Genomic DNA, 27,111 nt, shown 5'->3' with positions numbered 1-27,111 from the left:
TCAACAAAATGTGTTGGATGGATGGATGGATGGATGGATGGATGGATGGTTGGATGGAGGAAAAAGCAATAGAACTGGATCTGGATCCGTAATGATGTGATGGGAGGGGGAAAACTAATTATATTTGAACTATGTGAAATATAATTTAAGAAATATGTCTTGAAAGGATAGACAGAATGACAAAATTACATTTTTTTTCATAGAACTCCTGGAATATACTGTATGTACATTTCTTTTTAGCTCACATATGGCTCATTTCCCCCACTGGATATTCAGAGGACTAGGAACTCACCCATTTATTACATGGTCCCAAATGAATCTCAACAATACATGGGGATTGTTCAACTTCTTCAACATTTTGACTGGACGTGGGTTGGGCTATTTTTTGTGGATAGTAATGGTGGAGAGCATTTCTTACAAATTTTGGAGCCCCTGCTTTCTCAACATGGAATCTGTTTAGCTTCTACACAAAGAATCCCACAAAAAACTCATTGGGATAAGATAAAAGATATGCTTGAATTAGCATCCGATATTTACAACATTTTATCAGACAATAAAACTAGTACAGTTATCATCTATGGAGAATCATTGACACTTTCATGGCTGAATACTATCATATATATACTTGGACACAGCAGTGAAAGAGCTCTATTATTTGGAAAAGTTTGGATCATCACTGCCCAGATTGATTTCCTATTGACAGGAACACAAAGACAGTTTGATCTTGAGGTCTTTCATGGTGCCATTTCCTTTACAATTCATTCTGGAGAACATTTAGGGTTCAAGGAATTTGTTCAGGACATACATCCTTCTTGGACCCAAGGAGATAGATTTCTTAAGGACTTCTGGGCACAAGCATTTGACTGCATCTTTCCAGATCCCCTGGATGGTATTTTGGAGAATGACACATGTACTGGGAAAGAGAGGGTGGAGAATCTTCCTGGACCTCTTTTTGAGATGCAGATGACTGGACACAGCTATAGTATCTATAATGCTGTCTATGCTTTGGCTCATGCTTTGCATGCTATCTCCTTACTCAGGTCCAGCAGAAGACATTTGGTAGGATGCAAAAAATCTTTATGTTTTGATGTGCAAGCTTGGCAGGTAATTGCTCTGGAAAATATATTCAATATATGTGAGAAAATATTTACCATACTGGTTCTACATCTTGTTCATCATTTTTTCTTTTTTCTGGTTGCTTTTTCTTTCCTTTATTCCTTAGGGGGATCAAGGGAGGGCAGATTCACTTAATGTTGTTGTTTATTCATTTAGTCGCTTCCGACTCTTCGTGACTTCATGGACCAGCCCACGCCAGAGCTTCCTGTTGGTTGTCAAAACCCCCAGCTCCCACAGGGACAAGTCCGTCACCTCTAGAAAATCATCGAGTCATCTTGCCCTTGGTCGGCCCCTCTTCCTTTTGCCTCCCACTCTCCATAGCATCAGCATCTTCTCCAGGATGTCCTGTCATCTCATTATGTGGCCAAATTATTTCAGTTTTCCTTTAATATCATTCCCTCAAGTGAGCAGTCTGGCTTTATTTCCTGGAGGATGGACTGGTTTGATCTTCATGCAGGCCAAGGCACTCCGAGAATTTTCCTCCAACACCACAGTACAAAAGCATCGATCTTCCTTCTCTCAGCCTTCCTTATGGTCCATTTCTCGCAGCCATATGTTACTACGGGGAACACCATTGCTTTAACTATGTGGACCTTGTCGTCAGTGTGATGTCTCTGCTCTTAAATATTTTATCAAGATTTGTCATTGCTCTTCTCCCAAGGATTAAGTGTCTTCTGATTTCCGGACTGCAGTCAGCATCCGCAGTAATCTTCGCACCTAGAAATACAAATTCTTTCATTGCTTCTACATTTTCTCCCTCTATTTGCCAGTTATCAATCAAGCTGGTTGCCATAACCTTGGTTTTTTTGAGGTTTAGCTGCAAACCAGCTTTTGCACTTTCTTCTTTCACCTTCATCATAAGGCTCCTCAGTTCCTCTTCGCTTTCAGTCATCAAAGTGGTATCATCTGCCTATCTGAGATTGTTAATGTTTCTTCCAGCAATTTTAACTCCATCCTTGGATTCCTCAAGCCCAGCTTGTCGCATGATGTGTTCTGCATACAAGTTGAATAGGTAGGGTGAGAGTATACAGCCCTGCCATACACCTTTCCCAATCTTAAACCAGTCCATTGTTCCGTGGTCTGTTCTTACTGTTCCTACTTGGTCGTTATACAGATTCTTCAGGAGGCAGACAAGATGACTTGGTATCCCCATACCGCTAAGAACTTGCCAGAATTTGTTCTGGTCCACACAGTCAAAGGCTTTAGAATAGTCAATAAAACGGAAATAGATGTTTTTCTGAAACTCCCTGGCTTTTTCCATTATCCAACGGATATTGGCAATTTGGTCCCTAGTTCCTCTGCCTTTTCTAAACCCAGCTTGTGCATCTGGCAATTCTCGCTCCATGAATTGCTGAAGTCTAAATGCAGGATCTTGAGCATTACCTTACTGCCATGTGAAATGAGTGCCACTGTTCAATAGTTTGAACATTCTTTAGTCTTGCCCTTTTTTGGTATGGGGATATAAGTTGATTTTTTCCAATCTGATGGCCATTCTTGTGTTTTCCACATTTGCTGGCATATAGCATGCATTACCTTGACAGCATCATCTTGCAAGATTTTGAACAGTTCAGTTGGGATGCCGTCATCTCCTGCTGCCTTTTTATTAGCAATGCTTCTTAAGGCCCATTCAACCTCACTGTTCAGGATGTCTGGCTCTAGCTCACTGACTACACCGTCAAAGCTATCCCCGATATTGTTATCCTTCCTATACAGGTCTTCTGTATATTCTTGCCACCTTTTCTTGATCTCTTCTTCCTCTGTTAGGTCCTTGCCATCTTTGTTTTTGATCATACCCATGTTGGCCTGGAATTTACCTCCAATGGTTCTAATTTACTGGAGGAGGTCTCCTATCCTTCCTATTCTATTGTCCTCTTCCACTTCTGTGCATTGCTTGTTTAAAAATAATTCCTTATCTCTTCTGGCTAACCTCTGGAACGTTGCATTTAATTGGGCATATCTCCCCCTATCACTGTTGCCTTTTGCTTTCCTTCTTTCTTAGGCTACTTCTAGTGTCTCAGCAGACAGCCATTTTGCCTTCTTGGTTTTCTCTTTCTTTGGGATGTATTTTGTTGCCACCTCCTGAACAATGTTGCAAACTTCTGTCCAGAGTTCTTCTGGGTCCCTATCTACTAAGTCCAGTCCCATAAATCTATTCTTCACCTCCACTGCATATTCCTTAGGAATATTAGTGAGCTCATATTTAGCTGATCTGTGGGTATTCCCTAATCTCTTTAGTCTGATCCTAAATTGTGCAAGAAGAAGTTTGGGATCTGAACAACAGTCAGCACCATGTTTTGTTTTTACCAACCGTATAGATGTCCGCCAACTTTGGCTGCAAACGATGTAGCCAATCTGATTTCGGTGTTGTCCATCTGGTGAAGTCCATGTATAAAGCCGTCTCTTAGGTTGTTGGAAGAGACTGTTTGTTATACAGAGTGAGTTGTCTTGGCAAAATTCTCTCAGCCTATGTCCTGCTTCGTTTTGTTCTCCCAGGACTTGCTTACCTGTAATTCCAGGTGTTATTTGACTGCCCACCTTGGCATTCCAGTCTCCCGTGATGAAAATAACATCTCTTTTAGGCATATTGTCCTGTAGGTGCTGCAGATCATCATAGAACTGCTCTACTTCAGCTTCTTCAGCATTTGTGGTTGGGGCGTGTATTTGGATCACTATGATGTTAGATGGTTTGCCCTGAATTTGAATTGATATCATTCTGTCGTTTTTTGTATTGTATCCAAGCACTGCTTTAGCCACTTTACTATTAATTATGAAGGCTACTCCTTTTCTTCAGTGGTCATCTTGTCCACAGTAGTAGATCTGGTGGTCATTTGATGTGAAGTGGCCCATTCCAGTCCATTTCAGATAACTGACGCCCAAAATGTCTATCTTTAATCTTGACATCTGACCAATGGAAACATCCAATTTGCCCTGGCTCATAGATCTTACATTCCAGGTTCCAATGGTGTGTTGATCCTTAGAACATCGGATTCGCCATTCACCACCAGCACTGTCAGCCGCTAGCCGTCCTTTCGGCTTTGAGCTAGCTGCGTCAACACGTCTGGGGCTAGTTGAACTCATCCTCTGTTCCTCCCCAGTAGCATTTTGACCATCTTCTGACCTGGGGGTCTCATCTTCCGATGGTATACCAACATATCTCTGGTTGTACTGATCCATTTAGTTTTCATGGCAATAATACTGGGGTGGGTTGCCATTATCTTCCCCAGGGATCACATTTAGTCTCATCTCTCTGTCATGAGCTTCCCGTCCTGGGTGGCCCTTCATGGTTTAGCTCATGGCTTGGATCATCACGGCCCAGATCCCCTGGACAGTATTTTGGACAATGACACATGTACTGGGAAAGAGAGGGTGGAGAATCTTCCTGGACCTCTTTTTGAGATGCGGATGACTGGACACAGCTATAGTATCTATAATGCTGTCTATGCTTTGGCTCATGCTCTGCATGCTATCTCCTTAGTCAGATCCAGCAGAAGACATTTGGTAGGATGCAAAAAATCTTTATGTTTTGAAGTGCAAGCTTGGCAGGTAATTGCTCTGGAAAATATATTCAATATTTTTGAGAAATAATTCACCCCACTGGTTCTACAACTTGTTCATTGAGGTTTTTCTGATTTCATCTATTATTATTATTATTATTATTATTATTATTATTTTCCTCAGGGGGATCAGGGGAGGGCAGATTCAGTTAATAGCCCTCTACAAATTTCTTCTCATAGGTTTCATGACCAGAGCAGTATCAAAGATAGAGTATCACTCTGACTGTATCATGACAGACCTCTAATAAAACCTGAATAATATATTCCAGTAATGTTTGATCACTCCTGAGAATATAGAAGTTCCATTTCTGCATTAAGTATAATCGACTACCAGTTTTCATTCAGACATTCCTTAAAACTAAGGAATTTTAATGATCGGGAGGGAAGACAGAAGGCTAGGATAACTGAAGTTAAATTGCAGATGTGGGCTTGCCTAAGAGAAGAGGGAAGGATAACCTCAGCTTACTGCTTCAGTTCTGGAAACCATGTGATTTCTCAGCAAGATCTGTGAACCAACTGAGATGGTGGGGCAACCTCCCTGTGATCTAGAACATCAAATGTTTTGTCAAAGGCTGTAGCTGACCTCGTTCTTTACTTTAGTGTCCCAGTGCAGACAGAGAAATTCTCAGGAAGGCAGTGAGGGAGTCTATGCAGATGTGTTTACTGGCTTTTTCCCAATGAAATTAAATGAACAAGATCCTTTTCCTTTTATTCTCAATCCCTTTGATTTATTTTTCCAACCCTGCAGCTCCACCCATTTCTTCGAGGTATTTCGTTCAACAATTCAGCTGGAGAAAATGTGTCCTTGAATGATAATGGGGAAATGGAAAGTGGGTTTGATGTCATAAACCTGCTAACATTTCCAAATGTCTCCTTCAAGAGGGTGAAAGTTGGAAGGATGGATCTAGAAGCTCCTAAAGGGAAAGAATTAATCATTCATGGGGATATAATCACGTGGCACAAAAAGTTTAATCAGGTATGGATTTTGAAAGGCCTGTTTGGATCTGGAAATTTACTTTCCTCTTATCATAAAACCGATGAAGGTTAATTTACCAAACTCTACACTGAATAGTAAATTCCAAAAAAAAAAAATGTTTAATAACTGATTTATCTTCTTGCAATCTTGGTGGGAAATAAATGGGAAGAAATTGTTTTATTTTAATGTTGTTGTTCTTAGCATAGCAACGGGGATATTTGCTTGAGAAAAGGATGACAAAACCTCCAGCTTTGTAACTTTCTTTTTATTTATGGATAGGTCCTTCCCATTTCACTGTGCAATGAACTCTGTCAGCCTGGTTATCAAAAAAGAGTAAAAGAAGGGGAAATATTCTGCTGCTATGATTGTGTTCCATGCCCAGATGGCAAGGTCTCCAATAAGACAGGTAGATAAAAATGAACTCCAAATTTCTTAGCTGGCAGACACAATTTGAAAACAGAATAAGTTCAGCAAGTATGCATAGAAGAATTTGGTTGCTAGTTATTAAGCATCTGCATTCATCCCTAATTTCTTTCTGAAATTGAATGGGAAAACCAGAGTGGTGTCTGAAAAAAGACATGCATCACTCCCCAAGCATCCCCCCCAAAAAAACAACTACAGATTTTGCTGTTAAAAGAAATTCCAAGTTTCGAAGAGATATTTAAAAATTAAAAGTACAAATTTGTGAAGATGCCTATCTGATCCTTTGTCAGCAACATCTGTGTGTGTCTTGTAGTTGACTAAAGGAAGAATAGTCTGGGGAGGATCAATAATGATATTTGAAGTATAGTGAGGCATGAGAAGATTTAAAAAAAGAAAAATCTCATGGCCATGAATGTCCAGTATGAATGAGAAAGTAGGAAATCAACACTGTCTTACTCATGAATGAAAATCAAAATGGGACTTCCTTAATTTTGCTTTCCAGATGAGCACGATTGTTTCCAGTGCCCAGAAGATAGATATCCAAACCAAGAAAAAAATGGATGCTTCCCCAAAACCATTGCCTTTTTGTCTTACGAAGATCCTATTGGAATGAGTTTGGCCTCAGTTGCTTTTTCTTTCTCCCTCATCACAATCTGGGTACTTGGGATTTTTATTAAGCACAGAGACACCCCCATAGTCAAAGCCAAGAATCGGGACCTCACCTACACTCTCCTTGTCTCCCTGTTGCTCTGCTTCTTGTCTTCTTTCTTATTCCTGAACCAGCCTGGGAAACTGATTTGTCTCCTCCGACAACCAGCTTTTGGCATCATCTTCTCTGTGGCTATTTCTTGTGTGTTGGCCAAAACCATCATGGTGGTGGTCGCTTTCAGGGCCACCATGCCAGGGTCCAACCTGAAAAGGTGGTTGGGGAAAAGACTGACCCTCTCCATTGTCCTTTCCTGCTCTCTTCTCCAAGCAGGTACTTGTTCTGTGTGGTTGTCAATCTATCCTCCATTCCCTGAGTTAGACATGCATTCAGTAAATGAAGAAAGCATTCTGCAGTGCAATGAACAATCGGTCTCCATGTTTTACTGTATTCTGGGCTACCTGGGCTTCTTGGCTATTGCCAGCTTCATTGTGGCTTTCCAGGCTCGTAAATTGCCTGACAGCTTTAATGAAGCCAAGTTCATCACCTTCAGCATGTTGGCCTTCTGCAGTGTGTGGGTCTCCTTTGTTCCGACATACCTGAGTACCAGGGGAAAAGCCATGGTGGCTGTGGAGGTCTTCTCTATCTTGGCATCCACTACTGGATTACTGGGGTGTATCTTTTTCTCTAAATGCTACATTATTGTCTGGAGGCCCGAATTAAATAACAGGGAGCAAATGATACGAAAAAAATAATAATTAACCCCTTTACATTTTATCTGATATTATTCTACATCAGTGTAAAATTTGTTATCAAGAAGTTCGAAGAACTCCATCATGGGAAAAGCCATTGGAAAACAGGATTGAAAAGACAAAGAATGCTGTTGAGTAGAATCACTGGTGAGATGCATTTTACGTATCCTGCAATCCAATCAACTCTCTCTCTGCTCTGCTCTGAAGTCAGACCCTAACCGGACTTGCCTCAGTCAGGTGCTGCTAGGCCACTCTTGGTGCATCAAAATAACGTGTGTTGAAAGGTAATGAAGTTGTGATAGCACTGTGCTCGATTTATCCCTAAATGGGGATGAGGAACTGGATTCCATTCAGCACTATATCAAAAACTGGAATCCAACTGTAATTCTTATTGTTCCTCCCACTTGGTCCTTTTCCAATTCTCAGTGGCATTCAATTCCATAATCCATTCTTCTCCAGGATTGGCTCCTAAGCTTGGGAAATGAGGGGACTGATTTATTGTGTTTCTACTCCTTCCTGAGTGGGCCATTCCGGTCAATAGTTATAGGGAAGAGCACCTAAGGCATTCAGTTGGCTACCCAGCTAACATATTAGTTCTGGAGAACTGTCACATATCTATACAACTAACGTATGTACTCTGGATATGTTACAGCAAAAATTAAGTTAAAATAATCATAAAACCAAGTCACTATCAAACAAGTTCAATCACACAAACCATAGCTATACTGGGCTCATTCATCATCCAAGCCAAATTGCTGGGGGAAAAGTCAGAGTTTCAGGGCCCCCCAGATCTCAGGTGAGTGGCTGAACCTTTGATTGATCTTTCTACTTGTTATGCCACACTAATATGAAACCACAGGTAGGGGTCATTAGTAAGTTTTGGATGAAGTTACACATTATGCCAAGTTAGGTTTTTTGTTTTGTTTTGTTTTTTCATTCAAGGCTGAGCTGGAGATGTTCTGCAGGTCTTTATTCAGGGTTTGTATGGGGCCATAAAGGATTGTGTGGGACATGTCATAGCCTGGAACATCTGAAGCTGGTGTGGTACAGGCAGATCTTTTTGGAGCAGCAGTGACTTATGAGTTTTTCTGCCCAAATGTAGATTAGTGTAATAACCTCTACTTGGGGCTGCCTTTGGAGAATACCCTGATACTGCTGCCTATGTGCTGGCAGGAAAGAGCATCAGCAATATAACACTTGTTTTGTAGGCACTGCATGGCTTGCCAGCAGGTTCCTGGGTATCATTCAAAGTGCTTGTTCATCTCCATGGCATGGGGCCAAGCTATTTCTGGAATCTCCTGCCTCCATTGTCTCTGCTCACTCTATCAGTTCTAGCAGAGAGGGCATGCTCCAGGTTCTTTCCATCAAATAATGCCATCTTTTTGGACCCTGAAGTCCTGTATTCTCTGTGGCAGCACCTCCCCTATGGGCCACCATCCCTCTGGAGATCAGGATGGCCATGACTCTCCGTTGTGCTTTGGCCTGAATTAAATAACAGAGAGCAACTGATAAGGAAAAAAAAATAACTAACCCTATACATTTTCTCTGATTCTATCCTACATCGATATTTAAAATTTCCTCCAGAATTTATAGTCATATAATGATTGGGGGAAAAAAAAGAAAAAAAAAAACTATTTAGACTCATCTAAATACCTAAATCTTAAATCAAACTTTCCATCCATGCCCCAACAAGATATATTGCTTGATATTGTATCATTGAAAGCCATTTTTCTTTTATGGAGAAGCTTCCTATTTCTCCCATTTGAACTTCTACCATCATGATTGTGATCTTATAGACAATTACAATCTGCTACTTTATGGTAACCTCTATTATGACCCTTTTTTTCTTCTGGCCTTTCTTACATTGATCCAGGTTCTTCTTCTGCCTTGTCTTCTCATTACTCTTCTCTCTCACTAGGCCTGTAATGAAGCTTTACATCATATATATGAATCATGTGCTCTATATAAGGCGGTTAGACAATAGTTAGAGTGGGACTAAGGGCAGTGTATTAAATGACAGTATGAGCTCAAAACAGAGAAGAATTTAAAGAGATACAGACAGCTCCTGATGGCTTAATGAAAGAAAGAATTCTTTTTTTACTACTCCTACATGCCTCTTATTTATCAAAATAAATTGTGGTTTAAAACAAAAATGTTTGTGATATGGATTTAATTTCTCCCTAAATGGGAATGAGGTAAGGGAATTGGATTCAATTCAGCATTATAACAACAACTGCAGTCCAATTTTAAAGAGAAGTGGGAGAGCCTATATAAGCCTTTTCTGCCCTTTTCTACACTATTTGAGTCACTTCAAGGGACGCGGTGGCGCTGCGGGTTAAACCGCTGAGCTTCTGAGCTTGCCAATCGGAAGGTCAGTGGTTCGAATCAGCGTGACGGGGTGAGCTCCCGTTGCTAGTCCCAGCTCCTGCCATCCTAGCAGTTCAAAAACATGCAAATGTGAGTAGATTAATAGGTACGGCTTCAGCGGGCAGGGAATGGCGTTCTGTGTAGTCATGCCGGCCACATGACCACAGAACAGTCTACAGACAAACACCGGCTCCTCTGCTTTGAAACGGAGATGAGCACCGCCCCCTAGAGTCAGACACGACTGGACTTCATGTCAAGGGAAACCTTAACCTTTACCTACCTGAGTCACTTCACTTTTTCTTTCATTCTGTGGAGTTATTTCCATTTTTCTATTCTTGAAAACTTTTTAAAACGTTAAAATTTAAAACTTAAGGAGATTTGGAAATTTCCCTTCCTAAACAAGGGAGAATAAAGAAATTGAGGGTCTAACTTTAAATACGTTCTAATACCTCACGTCATAAGCAGTGCTTCAGGTTTTCACATTTGGCTTTTGTAGAGAAAAGGACTAATACCCAAGCATATTCCAGATACCATATAAGTACAGCCAGGTGAGTCACTCTTATTTATGGTAATCTTATGTTAGATTCACAGTTTTATTATTTCTTCTCTTTAGTACATATCTGCAAGACTAAAGCTGGACTCCTGTTGACTACATCAAGAAAAACACACAATTTTCTTGGCAACACTATGAACGTGGATTGCCCTTTCCTTCCACTGGATTTTGGTTTTTCCTCCCCAATTTCTCAGTCTGGCCTACAACCTTTGGATCTCCTGCTTGTCCCCAACCCAATTGTTAACCAGATCTAGTCCTACAAGTCCCTCTTTTGGGGGAGATGGGCGGTGTCTAAATTTGAATAACAAATAAATAAATTCTACTTTCTCTTGTTATGGAGATAGTTGTAGAAAGATGGAGCTGGCCTGATGCACATTTATACTGTAGGTCTATAAAAACTTGGCCCTATTTAAAAAAAATACTCAAATAAACAAATAAACTCAAAGGAGATATTACAAAAAGGGGAAATGATCAGGACTGAAGGGTCTGTAGATGGCACAAGGTTGTCTAATCCTTCTGTACTGCATATGTAATATATAGAAAACAGACCTTCTTTTTGTTTACAGCAGAAAATACTTCAAATCAAACTTATGTCCTCTGTCTTCATGGTTCTGTGGGCAAATTCAGCAAAATCAAGGCTTCCCTTTCAAATTAATCTGCTAGTCTGCTAACCCCATTTTTTTAAGTCTAAAGAATCATAGAAAAGCCCAACATTGCAAAAAGCTGTATAGAATGCAATTGTGTCAGCCCAACAAGGTAGACCAGACTAAGAAACCAATGCTGTATAGCTGAGGAGTATTTTCATCATGGCAACTATAATAAGAGGTGCCTGCAAGTCTGAATCTGCTTCCCACTCCCTCATTTTACCTTTGTCAGAACCAGGAAGGGGCTTTTCTGAGACGTTTTCTCAAGTTACTTTCTTGGGCCAGGCTCAGGCCCCTCCTATCTGACCATCACCTTGCTAGTGGCTAGTCTTCCTGTCCTTCAAGGCCATTCCCTATGCCCTCTAGAGCATGATTGAATGTGAGTTTTTAAGAAAGTTTTAACTTTGGCTGAAAGTTTCCCTTGCAGGAAAATTGATGACCCATCAGTTTTTTACAAACATGACAGGAAGGAAAGCCCAAGGGAAAGACCAGCCTATCTAAGCTTTCCATCAAGCATCCAATATTTTTTTAATAAAGAATTCTAAGGATTTGCATTATGGATGAGATCCCATGAAGCAGATGTAAAAGTAAAATAAATAAAGTAAAATATATAAAATATAAAATAAAGTAAAATGAAATGAAATAAAATATAAACCCTTTCTTTGGAACCTCAAAAATCTCCTTAGAGGGATGCTGCTTAAAGGAAATTTCAAGAGCAACATACATAATTTGAGAAGCAATCCCACCAATGATGAGGCCACCTGGTTGGTACCATTCGTGTGGGACAAGGAGGGGATCATTTTGTGGGCAGCTCAGAGAATTTACTTTGCAGGCTTGAAGCAGCAGGAGCACCACTAGCATCCACAAGCGAGCAGCCCGGCTGCTCTTGAGCTGCAGGTTCTCTTGGGTCAACCCACTACAACAGCCTGACATGGTTAACACCAAGCTCTGTCAAGGCCACTTCGTCCAATGACATGCAGAAGCCTTAATTCATGGCAGTGCAAATTTGTATCCAAACCACCAGAACCTAAAGCCAGCCCAAAGTCATTTTCTTCAAGAAGTAGACAGAAGTTCTGGAAGATCGTCTTCTTGTCCTATCCGATATCAGCAGAACACAGGGGTTATTTATTTATTTTATTTTATTTTTAAATGTTAGATATGCTTATTTCTTTCTGAAAGACAGTGAGCATCTGAGAGAGATGGGCAAATTACTATCCTTAGGATGATTCCAGTGGGCAGTAATTAGTACTGTGACACTAAGTTATTATTACTTTTTTTCCCCCTCCAGATCTGAACCAAAGTGATCTCTGCTCCTTCATGCCCAACAAGCAAGAATAAAGCATAACCCAGATTTCAGAAAATCTAGGGCATATTGTACCTGATTGGCCCCAACATCTACCCTTCTATCTCCCTGTCCACTTCCCCCCTTGTCCCACCTTCCTTCTATTTTGCCAGCCCGATACCTGCCTTTTCCTTCTCCATTATCAATCCAATAAACATGGTGGGCATCTGAGGGGAAAGTCAGTGTCTGAAGTCACAGGTAATGTCAATCCATGTCTTGTTAGTGCCATCATTTGTTGAACATGTAAGAAACAAACCCTAATCTAACCTGTTCACCACTATGACATCTCTCTTTGTCTTTGCTTTGCACAACTGTCTCCTTCATTTGAAAATGTGATGGGTGCACATTCTTAACTTCAAATAGGCTAGGGATTGGGAGAAAAGCCATGCTTGTTATAGACAGGCAGTCCCTGACATCTGACCAAATAGGGATCAGAAAATTCATCATTAAGCAGTGTGGTAATTAAGCATGACCGCACATGATTGTATGACATTATTTACAGTGGTCATTCAATGAATCACAGTTTCCCATTGATTTTTCTTGTTGGAAGCTGGCCTGGAAGGTGGCAAATGGCAATCATGTGACCAATGATGCTACAACCATCGTTAATACATGCTGGTTGCCAAGGGCCCAGCTTTGATCATGTGACATGGGACCAATGATGAAAGGAGTATTCTGCCATTATATCATAATTTCGACTACTTTTGTACAAGATTTCTGATATCACACAGACATACAAGAGGACAGAACTTGTAGAGTGACACTGTTTTCATCATTTTTAATGAAAAAACTAAATCCAGTGAATCCCTCTGTCTACTCAATATAAAGTCATAATACTGCTGGTCTGAGGATGTGATGTTGACCTAAAAGGCAGGCTTATGTACAGTATGTGATAATGGAGATTTCCAAGGGGTTTCTTTTCCATCTGAGATAAACTCAAGTCCAAAGGAGGCAATTAACTAGTGCCCTCTACATCTCTTAAGCCATAACTCAACCAATGAAAGTCATCTGGTTATGGTGGGATATAAGTGTTATGAACAAAGAAATAAACTCAAAGGAAGTGTTACAAAAATGGGAAATGATCAGGACTGAAGGGCCTGTAGATGGCACAAGGTTGTCTAAGCCTTCTGTACTGCCTATGTAATATATAGAAAAAAGACCTTCTTTTTGTTTACAGCAATTAATTACATGTAAACTTAAGGCATTAAGCCAGAAACCAGAAGACTGGGAGCTCTACTCCCACTTAGGCACAAAGACAGCTGGGGGACTTTGGGTCAGTCATTCTTCCTCAGCCCTAGGAAGAAGGAACAGGAAAGACACTTCTGAAACTGTTGGCAAGAAAATTGTAGGGCAGGAACTTGAGCAGTCAAAAATTGACTTGAAGGCACACAGGTCCAACTATGCTGAAGGTGTCTGATGCCCTCACTGTCTTGCCTTGACATTTTGAGAGGATTGAAAAGAAACATAATATGAGAGGAACTTAATGTACTTCCTGCACCACTTTCAGCATTTTCTTTCAAAAAAATATTTCCTGCACAAAGGCACAGAGCAGGAACCCCAAGCCATTGACCTACCCAGTTGTGATGCTAAACAGCAGAGGCAGGAAAAAGGAGGAGAATCTATAATGAAATAATCCACTTGGTGACAGAAGATAATTACAGTGGAGAAAACTATTTTCTTCTTCATGACTTTGAGACTTGATGCATCATCAAAAGTTATTATAAGCTCCTCTATAGGTGCCATTTGACACAGGGGTAGGAACAAATTCTGTCTTATCTGTTGAGAATGTCACCCCTTTATTGTTTACTTGTGAGGTCTCATGTACATGCCAAGGTTACTGTTCTGGATTAGTTTCTAATAAGTCTCTTGACATTACCAATGCTGTGTTTGGTTGGATAGCAGCTAGTGAGAAGGTTGATCACAATCATCAACTTATGATGATTCCTCACTGACCGATATCAAAAGCTAATTCAAAAGTGTTACTATAGCATATTAGCTAGTTACAATGAAGTGCCCCACAACAAATCCTCTCCCGGTTTCTCATGAGCGGTATCAGCCAGGTGGCCTCCTCATAGGTGGGATGCTCTCTCAGATACTCTGTATTTTAAACCAAGCTTACTATATGGATCACCCCTTCCAGGAGCTAAACCTTGATCTACCCATGTAAGGAGCTTTCTTTTCAATTCCAACTTTAATGTAGAAATGGGTTTCCACTACAGTGTACAGTTTAGTGTTTGAGGAATTATAATGATTACATGGCAGTGGTAAAAAAGATACTCATAATTAACTCTGTAAAGGCATAGATAGCAAGGAGCGGCAGGGCTAATCTCAAAATTTTCCCATATTTTCAAGAAGTCAGTTTTCTGATTCTTATTGAGAATTACTATTACAGAGAGCTCCCCTTGACAGTAGAAAGAAAATGGACTGGGCAGACTACCCCATTTATATCCTTTCCTGAATTTTCATTGTGTAATATTAGTTTCTTTCTGTAGTCATGGTTTATTTGATATATCAAATAGGTCTATCTTATTGCTACACACATAACGTAAGAAGCATATTAGATTGAATAAAATCATATGATAACACCTTCAAAAGAATGTATAGAAAGGTGGGTTTTCAGAGATAGATACAATTGTGAGGCATAATAATGGGCAGAGCATCTTTTATTTTTCTCTCTTATTTTAGAAAGGAAAGAAAGTTGGATTGAAAGAGAGGTCAAAATAATGGACATTTGTTTTGGAGAATTCAAAGGTAAAATTTTCTAAAACTACAATATGCTTCTATGTTGACAGCATGGTGACCAAGTTCTACCAGCATCTCTTGGCCTTGGTGTTTGCTGTAAATGAGGTAAATGAGGATCCCCAGCTTTTGCCCAATGTCACCCTTGGATTCCATATTTATGATAGCTACTATGATGCAAGGATGGTCTACCGCAATATCTTGGATCTCCTCTCAAAAGCTGACCGGTTTGTCCCCAACTTCCACTGTGGGGTGGAGAAAAACCTCATAGCTGTCATTGGGGGGCTCGGCTATGATATTTCCTTCCACATGGCAGGCCTCTTAAGTCTCTACAAAATTCCACAGGTAAGACATTTCAGAGGTAAGGGGAAGTTTGGAATTTTCACATGCCTCCTCATTCCTCTTTCGCTTGGACCTCCCAAAATTTTTGTGGCAGAATTAGTGGGACACACCTGAATCAAAGAGGAATTCATTATCCCACTCATATGTAAAGAGCCCAGCAGCTATTTCCTGTCTTTTGCTAAACTCACCTTTCTACACATCCTTGTGATGGTGTTATCGTATGATTTGAAGTCTTTTTAAAGACTTTATAAAGTTTATCATTTCTGGATGGCCAATTGCTCAGTTTTCTACTCAACCTATGAGCTTCTAGGCGACAACCAAATAGAAGATTGTCGAGGAAATGCCTCTCTTTCTGATTTTGCTTCTCTGTACAAGTCATTTCTGCTCTCTCTCTCTTACTCATGTGGGCATCCCAGTCTCTTTTCGGTCTTCTCTTTAGATTTATTTACAATCACTTCTCTTCTACTCCTCACCTGCACCAGGAAACATCCATTGCTCATCTCCTCTGCTCAGTCTACCTGAAATTACCAACATTAAACTCAGCATCCTGGGAAGGGGAATATTTTAGTCTCATGGAAAGAGATCTACCTAACATATGAAAAGATTTGCTATGAACAATTCAGTCATACTGTACATATAAGAGGAGGATATAGAGATCTTTCTGCTAATTTTCTATTCTACGTTCAGTGAAGCATATAAATTAATATTCATTTCCCATACCCTCATTATATTCATAATCAATGAGCATGGAGTTTAGTCATTAAGTGATAGAGTTGGAGGAGAGTGTGTAAAATTTAAATTTAAAAAATCAATATTTTAGAAACCTGGGATCAAACATACTTCAAAACTAGAGACAAGAAGATTAGAAAATTAGTTCTCTCCTTCTGGGGAAAATGCAGAAGTCACTTTTCTATTTTTCTAAATTCAGATGGGGAAAAAAAAAATCCCTTTCCAGTTTTCCAATATATACATTTTCACTAAGCACATTCACCCCATTTCTGTGAACTGAATTTGCTGCCTAAACGCTGTTTAAAAAAAGACACCTATTGAAAACCATCCATTAGTCCACTCACTCAATTACTGCTGCATTTTTATTTCTTTGCTTTTTGTAGATTTCATATGGGTCATTTGCCCCAGAAAAGAAGTATGAAACTGGGATGCCTTCCTTTTACCGCATTGTCCCCAATGAAGCCCATCAGAGTTTGGGGATTATTCACGTGCTACGACATTTTGGGTGGACCTGGGTTGGCCTCTTCATTGTAGAAGATGAAAGTGGAACACTTTTCCTCCAGGGCTTGCAGTCCTTGTTTTCCAAGAATGGAATCTGTACAGCCTTCATTGAAAGAACTCCAAAACAAGCTCATACGAATCACTATGAAGAAACATTGCAAACAGCTGAAAAATATAATCTACATGTGACACAGGGAACATCCAGAGTCTTTATTGTTTATGGAGAAACAACTTCATTCATTTGGTTGACCTTGATGATAGAAGCAGTCAGTAGTGAATCTGAAGAACTTTTCCCAGTTGGAAATGTGTGGATCATGACAGCCCAGATGGATTTTGCATTAATGAGCTTCCAGAAAGGCTGGAATTTGCAGCTGTTTGGAGGATCCATTTCTCTGACACTTCAATCAAATGAAATTCAGGGGTTCCATGCATTTCTTCAGAGGATTCAGCTGTCTGGGACACAAGGAGACCTTTTTCTCAAGGAGTTTTGGGAACAAGCTTTTGGATGTCTTCTCCCAAATTCCACAGGATCATTAAAGGTCAATAAGACATGTACTGGAGAGGAAAAGCTGGAGACTCTTCCTGGTCCTTTTTTTGAAATGGCCATGGCTGCTCACAGTTACAGTATCTATAATGCAATCTATGCTGTGGCACATGGTTTGCAAAACATCTATTCATCCTGGTCCAGAAGAAATGCGAAGATGGGTAGCCATCTTCATAAACTAAAGCCTTGGCAGGTAATTTCTTTTCTGTCAGATGAATAAAGTGGTACTAAGGTATCAAGGATGAGATGACGCAACCTCCGTAGGAGCTGAAAACATTTTATTCCTATTGAAACATGCAGTAAGATATGACATATTTGATATAGATTTTTAATGCTTATTTATTATATTATTAATTTATTAGATTTATATTTTGTCTTGTATTCAGGAGCTGAAGGAAACATAGTGCTCTCTCCTCTCATTTATCATAACAACTATAACAAGAACTCTATGATGTTATTGAGGCCAGCACAGAGTTATTAGCTCAGTCACCCAATATGCTTCCAAGGTAGAAGTAGATCAGGTCTCCCCAGTCTTGTCCCAAAGCTGAAAAATACTGGAACCTTACATTTCTTCAAAAGTACCAGAGTCCAATAGCACTTTAGCAGGTTCGTTTTATGGAAAACAGAACAGATTGTGGTTTCTGAGAAATAAAATTTAAATCACAATTCATTAATGTCAAGATTACTGCAGCTATTGGTTATAGTTCCCATGATATTAACAACAATAATATAAAAAATCTAGTGTATTATATATGTTTTTTATAAAAATAAGCTGTCACACAGAAACTCAAGGTGACTAATCTTTCCCCCATTCTTATAAGTAGCTTCATCTATTTCTTCAAGACATTTCATTCAACAATTCTGCTGGAGATACTATCTTCCTGGATAAGCACGGAGAGATGCCAACTGGTTTTGAAATAACTAACCTGGTTGTCTTCAAAAACAACTCTTTCCTTAGGCACAAAATTGGAAGGGTAAATCCTTACATTTCTGATGGGAAATATGTAACTATAAATAAGGATGAGATTGTTTGGCATCAAGGATTTAACCAGGTAAAATATAATAGATTTCATCAGTTCCTAGGTCTCTGTTCATTCTTATATTCATTGTCAGAGGCAGGAACAATCCTGGATGAATCTGACCACCATCACCTTTGTGATGGATCCAATCCTAGGAATCCAAATGAGATATTAAGTCTGAAAGATTTTCATTTCTCACATTTGATTTGTCTTGCCTTGAGGAATCAATATGAAATGTAGAGCAATCCAACCTCCATTTTTTCCCAAAGGCAATCTTCCGGAATAGGTTGAGCTGATAGCTACTGAGCAGACCAGAATCACTCAGAGAACTGACAACTGACCGGTTTCTCGTTTCTCCAGGAACTAAAAACCAGACCTTAAACTGTATAGCAGACAAGCTCTCATCATACAGTTACTTTGCAGTTAGTGATTCTTCAAGATTTGGTCAGGAACATGCCCACCAATTTCTGCAACTCTGACCTTTACTATATCTTTCTTCTTTTCTACCATTGAGGTCAGAAGACTAGCTGAGCCCACATTCTTTTGTCTCATGGCTGTACCTTATTTATTGCATTGATTTTAATTTTATTAGCCACTGAGAATCATGTTTAGCAGGATAGACATCCCTGTAAATCAGTTAAAATACAATGGAATACAAGGTTTGTGAATTCAAGTTATTTTCATGCAATTACCTGGTGCATTTCTTTCTAGGCATGTCATGGATATCTAATTAACTCCTACTTATACCGGTTGGCCTCTCTTAACTCATTCAGAGAAAACACCATTTTATTGGAAAAAACATTGAAGTAGACTGTAGAAATGATATGCTAGAAAATCAGGAATGTTTTTATCTCTCTTCCCATCTATTCCTATATCTGCTCATTCAGCAGTGACTGTCTGAAGGTTGGGTCACAGGGCTACTGAATAAGTTAACAATAAAATACTATTCTTCACCATCCTTTCACTCCTGAAACCCTTTTCTCTCTATGGACAGACACAGCCCGTGTCTCTGTGTAACCCTCCCTGCCTCCCTGGTTATCAGAAGGAAAAGAAAGAAGGAGCAACATTTTGTTGTTACAATTGTGTTCCATGCCCAGAAGGGAAGATTTCAAACCAGAAAGGTAGGCATGTTCATACGCTACCCAGGTTAATCTAGGTGGCCTCCCCATTCTACACTCCCAAGTTAATGCCTATTTCTTTTCAAGGGTACTATTGTTATGAGAATTGGCAGGAATAGGATCTTTGGAGCCCCCAAAGGTACATAGAAAACAAAGTTAAGAGAAGATATAAACTGCTGCAGAAAAAAGTGACAGGAGGAAGTTAGGGTTATTCAGCAAGAAATAACTAGGGAAACCCAGGAGATTCACATTTAGTCCCATGAATCAGGTTTAATGCCAGAATAAAAGAAGTGGGGAGTGGGATATAGAAACATGGAAAGGGATTAAACACACATATTTCCTAAGAGTTCATGAGGGTGGGATCTATTAGAATTGCTTGAACTTCTTTCTTCCTGGTAAGACTGTAATCTCCATCTGCTCTTGGTTTGTCATGTTTTGAATAAGGTAAATGAAAAGATAAGGTTGGGAGATAGGAGAGTTTAAATGGAATAATCAATGGAGGAAACAGCATGAAGGAAGGTGGAAAAGACCTTGGGAGGTGGGGCAAAGCAACACTGGAAAGGGAACTGTCAGACAGCCCGCAACGGGATCGTGGGTGGGCAAGAGGCTAAGAAGAGAAGCTCTAATTTCATGGGCAGTAAGGGAAATTGGGGAGGGGAGAATTGTACCTTCTGACTTGCATGAATCTGTAAATGTAGCATTACAATAAAATAGAATTAGCTCATCTCGTTTGAAACCTACTTGTGTTTTCCCGTGAGGCCCACAGAAGGATAGGGAAATCCTCTTGTAGAAATCCAGCCAGTGGGAATTCCTGTGTAGAATTCTAGGCCCCACATTTCCAGTAAGATACTGACAGGCTTGAGAAGTGTCAGAAGAAAGATATAAAGGTCATGTAGGGACTTGAGGAGATGGCCTTTGAGAAGGGGGGATAGGAGAGTTACCTGGGATACATTAGAGCTGAACTTTTGGTTGATAAAGGACAGACCAACAGAGGAAGAATCCAGCTGGGTCTGTGGAAGACACTGTGGTGGATGTCTGAGACTAGAGAATTGTAAACCCAACTCTGGGTTGAGAATAACCTGGAGCATTTGTTCATACAGAAAAAGGCAGAGATAGATAGTCCTCAGAAGAACTCTCCTGTGGGGAGAAAAAAGGAATTCATCCCACTGCCTTCATTAGAGGTCTTTATGGTTAATCTTATACCTATGTGAAACTGCATTGCTTCAATTGATTTCCTATAAAGTGTTTATGTTCAGACAACCAACATTTATTTTCTCACCATCATTTATATACAATTAATATTGATATGCTGATTAAAAAAATGCCACATTTTCCAAAAGTATTTTCAAATTTTCTCAGACTAGTGTTTATCCACACCACATACCTGGATGCAACAATACAAGCACATCATGAAGGTTATGCCTGCAATTATTATTATTATTATTATTATTATTATTATTACTATTATTTATTATTATTATGAGAGAGAGAGAGATCTTTAGGCCTGAAAATTCCTCTACTGATGATTTGAATATGATGTGAAAACTTTTCTAAGCCTTTTGGAAGAGATTGAGCATTTCTCCTTCCTGAGGATTATTTTATGACGAAATTTATATCAGCCATAGCAAACATACAAAACAGGAAAGAAAAATATCCGTGCAGGAAATAAGCTGATCTGCAAAATCAAAAGCATAAAAAAAATAATAATAATATTTAACAAAATGCATATCCTAAAACAGAAAAAAATACAGATTGCAAATTCAAAGGAAAAAATGTACCAGAAGATATGCATTCCTTTATGAGGGAGCTAAGACTGGGGCATTCAACCAGTAGTATGAGTAGGATAATGTGTGATTTGTGGTTCTTTTCCCTAGATATGAATGACTGCTCCGAATGTCCAGAACATCAGTATCCAAGCAGGCACCAGGACCAATGCATTCCCAAAACAATAATTTTCCTATCCTATAATGACCCTTTAGGAGCTAGTTTAGCAATTCTTGCTGTATCTTTTGCCCTCCTCACTCTTTTCATGCTAGGAATTTTCATAAAGCACAGAGATACTCCGATAGTCAAAGCCAACAATAGGGAACTCACCTACACTCTCCTTGCATTCCTGCTTCTTTGCTTTCTCTGCTCTTTTTTATTTATTGGACAACCTGGGACCATAAGCTGCCTTCTCCAACAAGCAGCCTTTGGCTTCATCTTCTCAGCGGCTGTTTCATGTGTGTTGGCCAAAACCATCACTGTAATTGTGGCCTTCATGGCCACCAAACCAGGGTCCAGCCTGAGAAAGTGGCTGGGGAAAAGATTGGCCAGGCTCATAATTCTTTCCTGCTCCCTTCTTCAAGCAGCCATCTGTGTAGTAGGGATGGCCATCTCTCCTCCTTTCCCAGATCTGGACCATAAGACCCTAATCACTGAAATTATAGCTGAATGCAACGAAGGCTCTGCCAACATGTTTTATCTTGTCTTGGGTTACCTGGGCCTTCTGTCCATCATCAGTTTCATAGTGGCTTTCCAAACAAGGAAGTTGCCAGATAACTTCAATGAAGCTAAGTTTATCAGCTTCAGCATGCTGATTTTTTGCACTGTTTGGTTGTCCTTCATTCCAGCTTATTTGAGCATCAAAGGGAAGTACACAGTAGCTGTGGAGATCTTCTCCATCTTAGCATCCACTTTTGCACTACTTGGTTGCATCTTTTTCCCCAAATGTTACATTATTGTGCTGAGGCCTGACTTGAATTCCAAGGAGCACTTGATAAAAAGGAAGACTTAGAAACTATTTGTTTATGTGTCTTTATATTGGAAGATGTACATTACATTAAGAAGAACCTGAACGTACCACAGCAGTCCTTTGAGTGTGAGATGAATGTGGGAGGAATTCCTCCTATCTATGTATGCAAATTAGCGGCTTTTTAATGATTCCACTTTGTAGGAATATATTCTTTTGTACCATTGTTGTTTGATTATTTTTCTGTTGTAATCTTATTTATTTATGGTAGAGATGTAAGGCACTCAAATATGGTCGGTGATTAGGCCTGCAACTCAATTCCAATTAATCAATCAATATGAAAATTTTATTGGAGTCACATTTTAGGAATGGTAAAACAGCTCAATTATTTTTAGATATAGATATATAATCTTTATTCTAGATGCTCGAGGTAATAAGATAAGAACATAAAACTGAATCTCCTATGAAACCAAGAAGCTGATGATGCTGATGATGGAGAAAGATATTCATACATTATTTATTCATCCATCCATCCATCCATATTTAAATCTATCCCAACTTGGATGTAACTGTGGACAAATTCTCTCAACCATAAGACAGGCTTGTAGAACGTAACATGTTATCAAATGTGGGGCAAATAAGTGCATCCAGGCTTGCTTCAGCATATGTCAAACTTCCTGCTGCCATACCTTGAAAAGAAATACAGATACCCACACCATAAAGCATATACTTTTGAGAATCCCTCTATTTATTCTGAAATGGTGGTGTACTAAGTTATCTACCATTCTGGTAAGAAATCTTCCCTTCTGGGCATTGAATTTAATTAGAACAAAACAATTTCTTTCTTTCATTCTTTTCCTTCCAATGACCTGGGGGGAGGGAGGAGGAAAGATTTAAAACTGAAATGAGCTGCATCTGTCCATAAATAAATAAATAAATACATAAATGTGGAGCCCTTGGTCTCTCTGAGCCTTGTTGCTTTCTTGTAGATGTTTCATTGCCAGACCAGGCAACATCTTCATTGCAAAGAGGGAGTGGGCCTTGCTCTCTGTTTATATACCATGGTTTGCCAAGCTTGTGTTGGTGGAAGTGTTGTCCTCTCCTTGGGAGTTCCTTGACTGGGCTGTTGTTTGCTGCTTGGTTGAGTTAATAGTTCCTTGATTAAGGTATAATGTACTGTTTGATTGTTCATCTGGTGTTAATCCTGGTGTTAATCTTTGCATATCTGGGTGTTGATGGCTGGCGAGGTAGTGTTCTGGTCTTTCGGCTTTTCTATTGTCCCTTCTGAACGGTATGTAAATGTTGTTTACCTCTATGTGTCTCTTGATGGCTCTCTAGAGCTTCTGGACATGGCCTGGCCTAAGATGCTCACAGTTGAAAGCATGGTTGAGTCTGTCCATATCTGGTGAGATTAAGGAACTAAGAAAATAAATTTCATGACTGAAAGAAGTGTGGAAGATAGTAATGCATTTGTAAGACCTACAAATAAGCCTAGAAACTTATTTATTTATTTAACAAATGTTATCAGTGCCCATCTCCCTCCTAAGGAGGGACTCTATGTTTTCTTAGTCTCAGTGAAATAAGATACTTATTAAGATTGGTTTACATTAAAAACTGTCTTCATTTTTTTGAAAAAAATGGTTAATACCGTTTTTTTTTTAATTGGACTCTTTGAACTTCTTTCATTTACATCTTTCTCCATTTTGCTGCCACATAATTCTTTTTTATAATAATTTTATTAAGTTTCAAGCAAAAATAAAAGCTCCAGAAAAACAAAAAGACTACAAAGGGGGGAAAAAAACTAAACTAAAAAGGAGTGAAAATTCAAGATTTTTTTTTTCAAAGTTACAAAGAAGTGTGACTTCTGACTTTTAACAGCAAGAATATACAAAACATTTCCATAGTCAATCCCTTATTATATATTAAAACAAAACCACATTATTTCCATAAATCCTTCCACATTGTCCCATTAGAACAATCACTAAGTACAGTTTCTCCCTCCTGTTCTATTAAAAGAAAAAAAAAATCCTGTGAATATCAGTATAAGCATGAAATGTGAAATTCCGAGGAGGGACTATCCTGCCCCAACCATTATCTCCTCATGAAATCTAACATTAAGTCATTAGAAGTTAGGAAATGATAAAAGGTGGATATATTTATCTATTTATGTTTTATTTTATTAACAAAAGGCAAACAACAAGGACCCCACACCCATCCTAGGCCCAGCTTGGAAAATAGCCATGTCTTCAAAGACGTTCACTGTGGTATCTGGGTGAAGCCCTATGGACTTCTAGCTTTCATTTCTTTATAAAACTGGATAAATCTAGATAGTGTGATTGTTGCACTTAAAATTCAGCTTTTGTATAGAAGTTCCAGCTGGCCCATAATTCTAACAAAACAAAAACAAATTTATCTCAGGTAATAGGACAGCTTCAATTGCCATTTTTTCCACTGTCTTCGGACTGACCTGTCAGAATGGCTTTATTTCATGGGCTCAGGCAGGCTTCCTTGGAGCCGAGAAACATTCTCTGGATTAAGGAGAACCCCAGGAATCACCCCATGTTCCCTCCAGATGTCTGGTCACAGCCAGAAGACCACAGAACAGCATTTCATGATTGAGTGGTAAGCAATCAGCTGGGAGGTGGGGCCGTCATCTTCTTCTTCTATGAAACCATAACAGACATTAAAGCTGCCCACCCCATTTCTACAGCACTAAGTTTGTGAATTTTACCAGAGAGAGCCTTTCTACAAGTCATTTTTGAGGATTATGAAACTTTCTCCCCTTTGTTGGACCTGTGGATTGGAGCTCTGATCTATAGGCTTCCACTTTCCCATGGGAATACTCTTTGTTATTACTTTTTATTTTCCTGACTGGCCACACCAGAGATAAAAAGGCTAGAGAGAGTGTCCAGTTATAACCTTAATGACTTTGCCTTCCTAAGGCATTAGAGGGCACTATAATCTATCTTAGGTAAAGGTAAAGGTTTCCCTTGACGTAAAGTCCAGTCGTGTCCGACTCTAGGGGGCGGTGCTCATCTCCGTTTCTAAGCCTTTAGAGCCGGCGTTGTCCGCAGACACTTCCAGGTCATGTGGCCAGCATGACTCACGGAACGCCGTTACCTTCCCGCCAAAGCGGTACCAATTAATCTACTCACATTTGCATGTTTTCGAACTGCTTGGTGTGCAGGAGCTGGGATTAACAACGGGAGCTCACCCCGCCGCGCGGTTTCAAACCGCCGACCTTCCGATCGACAGCTCAGCGGTTTAACCCGCAGCGCCACCGCGTCCCTCATAATCTATCTTACTGTTGAGAAATATGGAGGGAATTAACTGGATATTTTAAGACGTCTACAATGCAGTTTTTCAAGTCTTGAAGCATTTCTCAGAATTTGTGGAGTCCAAATTGTCACAAGAATCGAGAGAAACTGATAAGGCTGAAAACTACCTTAAGAGTAAACTGGTTTCTCCAAAGAAAAAAAGATGAGAATTGGTGGCTTACATTTAAAGAATCAAAGGAAAATTGAGTTGTCGAAAGGTGAAGGGAACAAGACAGTGTTGCCACCACACCATGATCAAGAAAGAGAATTAAAATCTAGATGCTGGAAGATTTTGGTCAAATATCTTGGCTTTTTCAAGCAGGTTGCAGAATTTGAAATTGATAGAAGAAAGCTCGGGACATGATACGGAGAGGTGTAAAAGCCTTGGTTTACTTTGAAGTGGGATAATTGTCTAAATATGTTTATCACGGTGGCTTTTTAAAGGTTTGGATAAATGGTTATGCTGTTTTGAAAATTCTTACATTTTCAGTAAATCCTACTTATTGTTTAAATGTGGTTATCAGGATGTTTTTTTGTTTTTTTTTTAAGGGTTTAGAGAAATGTTTATGCTGTTGGGATAATTTTTATATTGTTGGTTAATGTTAGTTTAGTTGGCAGATAGGAGCAAGTTATAATGAAGAAGGGCAGTGGTTGTTACTGTATTAGGTTCCAACTTGTGTTTGAAGGGTTCTATATGTTTTTTCTCTAATTTTATTTAGTGATTTATCGTATTTTCCTCACCACCCATCTCCCCCATACGGGGGACTCTGGGCGGTTCACAATACAAGAGTTTAAAATTCAATAAAACCATAAATAGTATCATTCATCAACAAATATCAATATCAATCAATAAATATAAAAGGTAATGAGATCCAAGTGATGGAGGGGGAGGTTCTGTTGTTTTAGAAGCGAATGTAATAATGAGAATTTAAATGATTTATAGAAATAATGTTCACTGTAATATGAATTGGAGTAAGAGGTTGAAATTGATTCATGTCTATGTTTGCTACAGAAACTCAGAAGTCACTTTGTAATAGCTTGTTTTCTGTTGTTTCACACCATTTTAGTTCTGTTTCTTTTTCTTTGTAGGCTTCTTTCTTTCAATCTCTTTAGTTTGGATGTATCTTTTGAATATGCTTCACTAAGTTTTCTGGACACAAAAGAGAGAATACTGGATGGTTGAAAGGATAAGAATATTTTGAGAAGAACTCTACCAGCTCTTGATATTTGCCTGAGATACACCTCCCTTCTGTAGTGCTACAATGAGCCATACATAGAACTCTCTCCCTCTATTTCTGCAAAACATTATTTTTTGTTCATTTATATCTCTACTCGTCATCGTTTTCTCTGCTCAGTCCTATAGCTTGAACACACTGGCCTTGTTTTTACCGACTGTACAGATGTCCGCCACCTTTGGCTGCAAAGGATGTAATCAATCTGATGTCGGTGTTGTCCATCTGGTGAAGTCCATGTATAAAGCCGTCTCTTAGGTTGTTGGAAGAGAGTGTTTGTTATGCAGAGTGAATTGTCTTGGCAAAATTCTATCAGCCTGTGCCCCTGCTTTGTTTTGTTCTCCCAGGCCATACTTACCTGTAATTCGAGGTGTCATTTGACTGCCCACCTTAGCATTCCAGTCTCCTGTGATGAAAATAACATCTCTTTTAGGCGTGTTGTCCAGTAGGTGCTGCAGATCCTCAT

General features: G+C 39.4%; 2 protein-coding genes across 2 annotated transcripts; both read left to right on the top strand.

Annotated features, from left to right (window-relative positions):
- Positions 1–303: 303 nt before the first annotated feature.
- LOC134497461 (vomeronasal type-2 receptor 26-like) lies at positions 304–7,470 on the top strand. The gene is made up of 4 exons (XM_063303119.1): positions 304–1,104; positions 5,419–5,646; positions 5,926–6,052; positions 6,572–7,470. Exons 1-4 carry the CDS (start codon positions 304–306, stop codon positions 7,468–7,470), a joined length of 2,055 nt encoding a protein of 684 aa, XP_063159189.1.
- Positions 7,471–15,166: 7,696 nt separating this feature from the next.
- Positions 15,167–22,141, top strand: LOC134497188 (vomeronasal type-2 receptor 26-like). Its single transcript, XM_063302864.1, has 4 exons — positions 15,167–15,457; positions 16,567–17,421; positions 19,242–19,368; positions 21,240–22,141. The coding sequence occupies exons 1-4, from the start codon at positions 15,167–15,169 to the stop codon at positions 22,139–22,141; spliced, it is 2,175 nt and encodes a 724-aa protein (XP_063158934.1).
- The last annotated feature ends 4,970 nt before the right edge of the window (positions 22,142–27,111 follow it).

Source organism: Candoia aspera, chromosome 4 (assembly GCF_035149785.1).
Source record: "Candoia aspera isolate rCanAsp1 chromosome 4, rCanAsp1.hap2, whole genome shotgun sequence".
NCBI classification, from domain to species: Eukaryota; Metazoa; Chordata; class Lepidosauria; order Squamata; family Boidae; genus Candoia; species Candoia aspera.
This window is presented reverse-complemented; position numbering and strand designations above follow the sequence as displayed.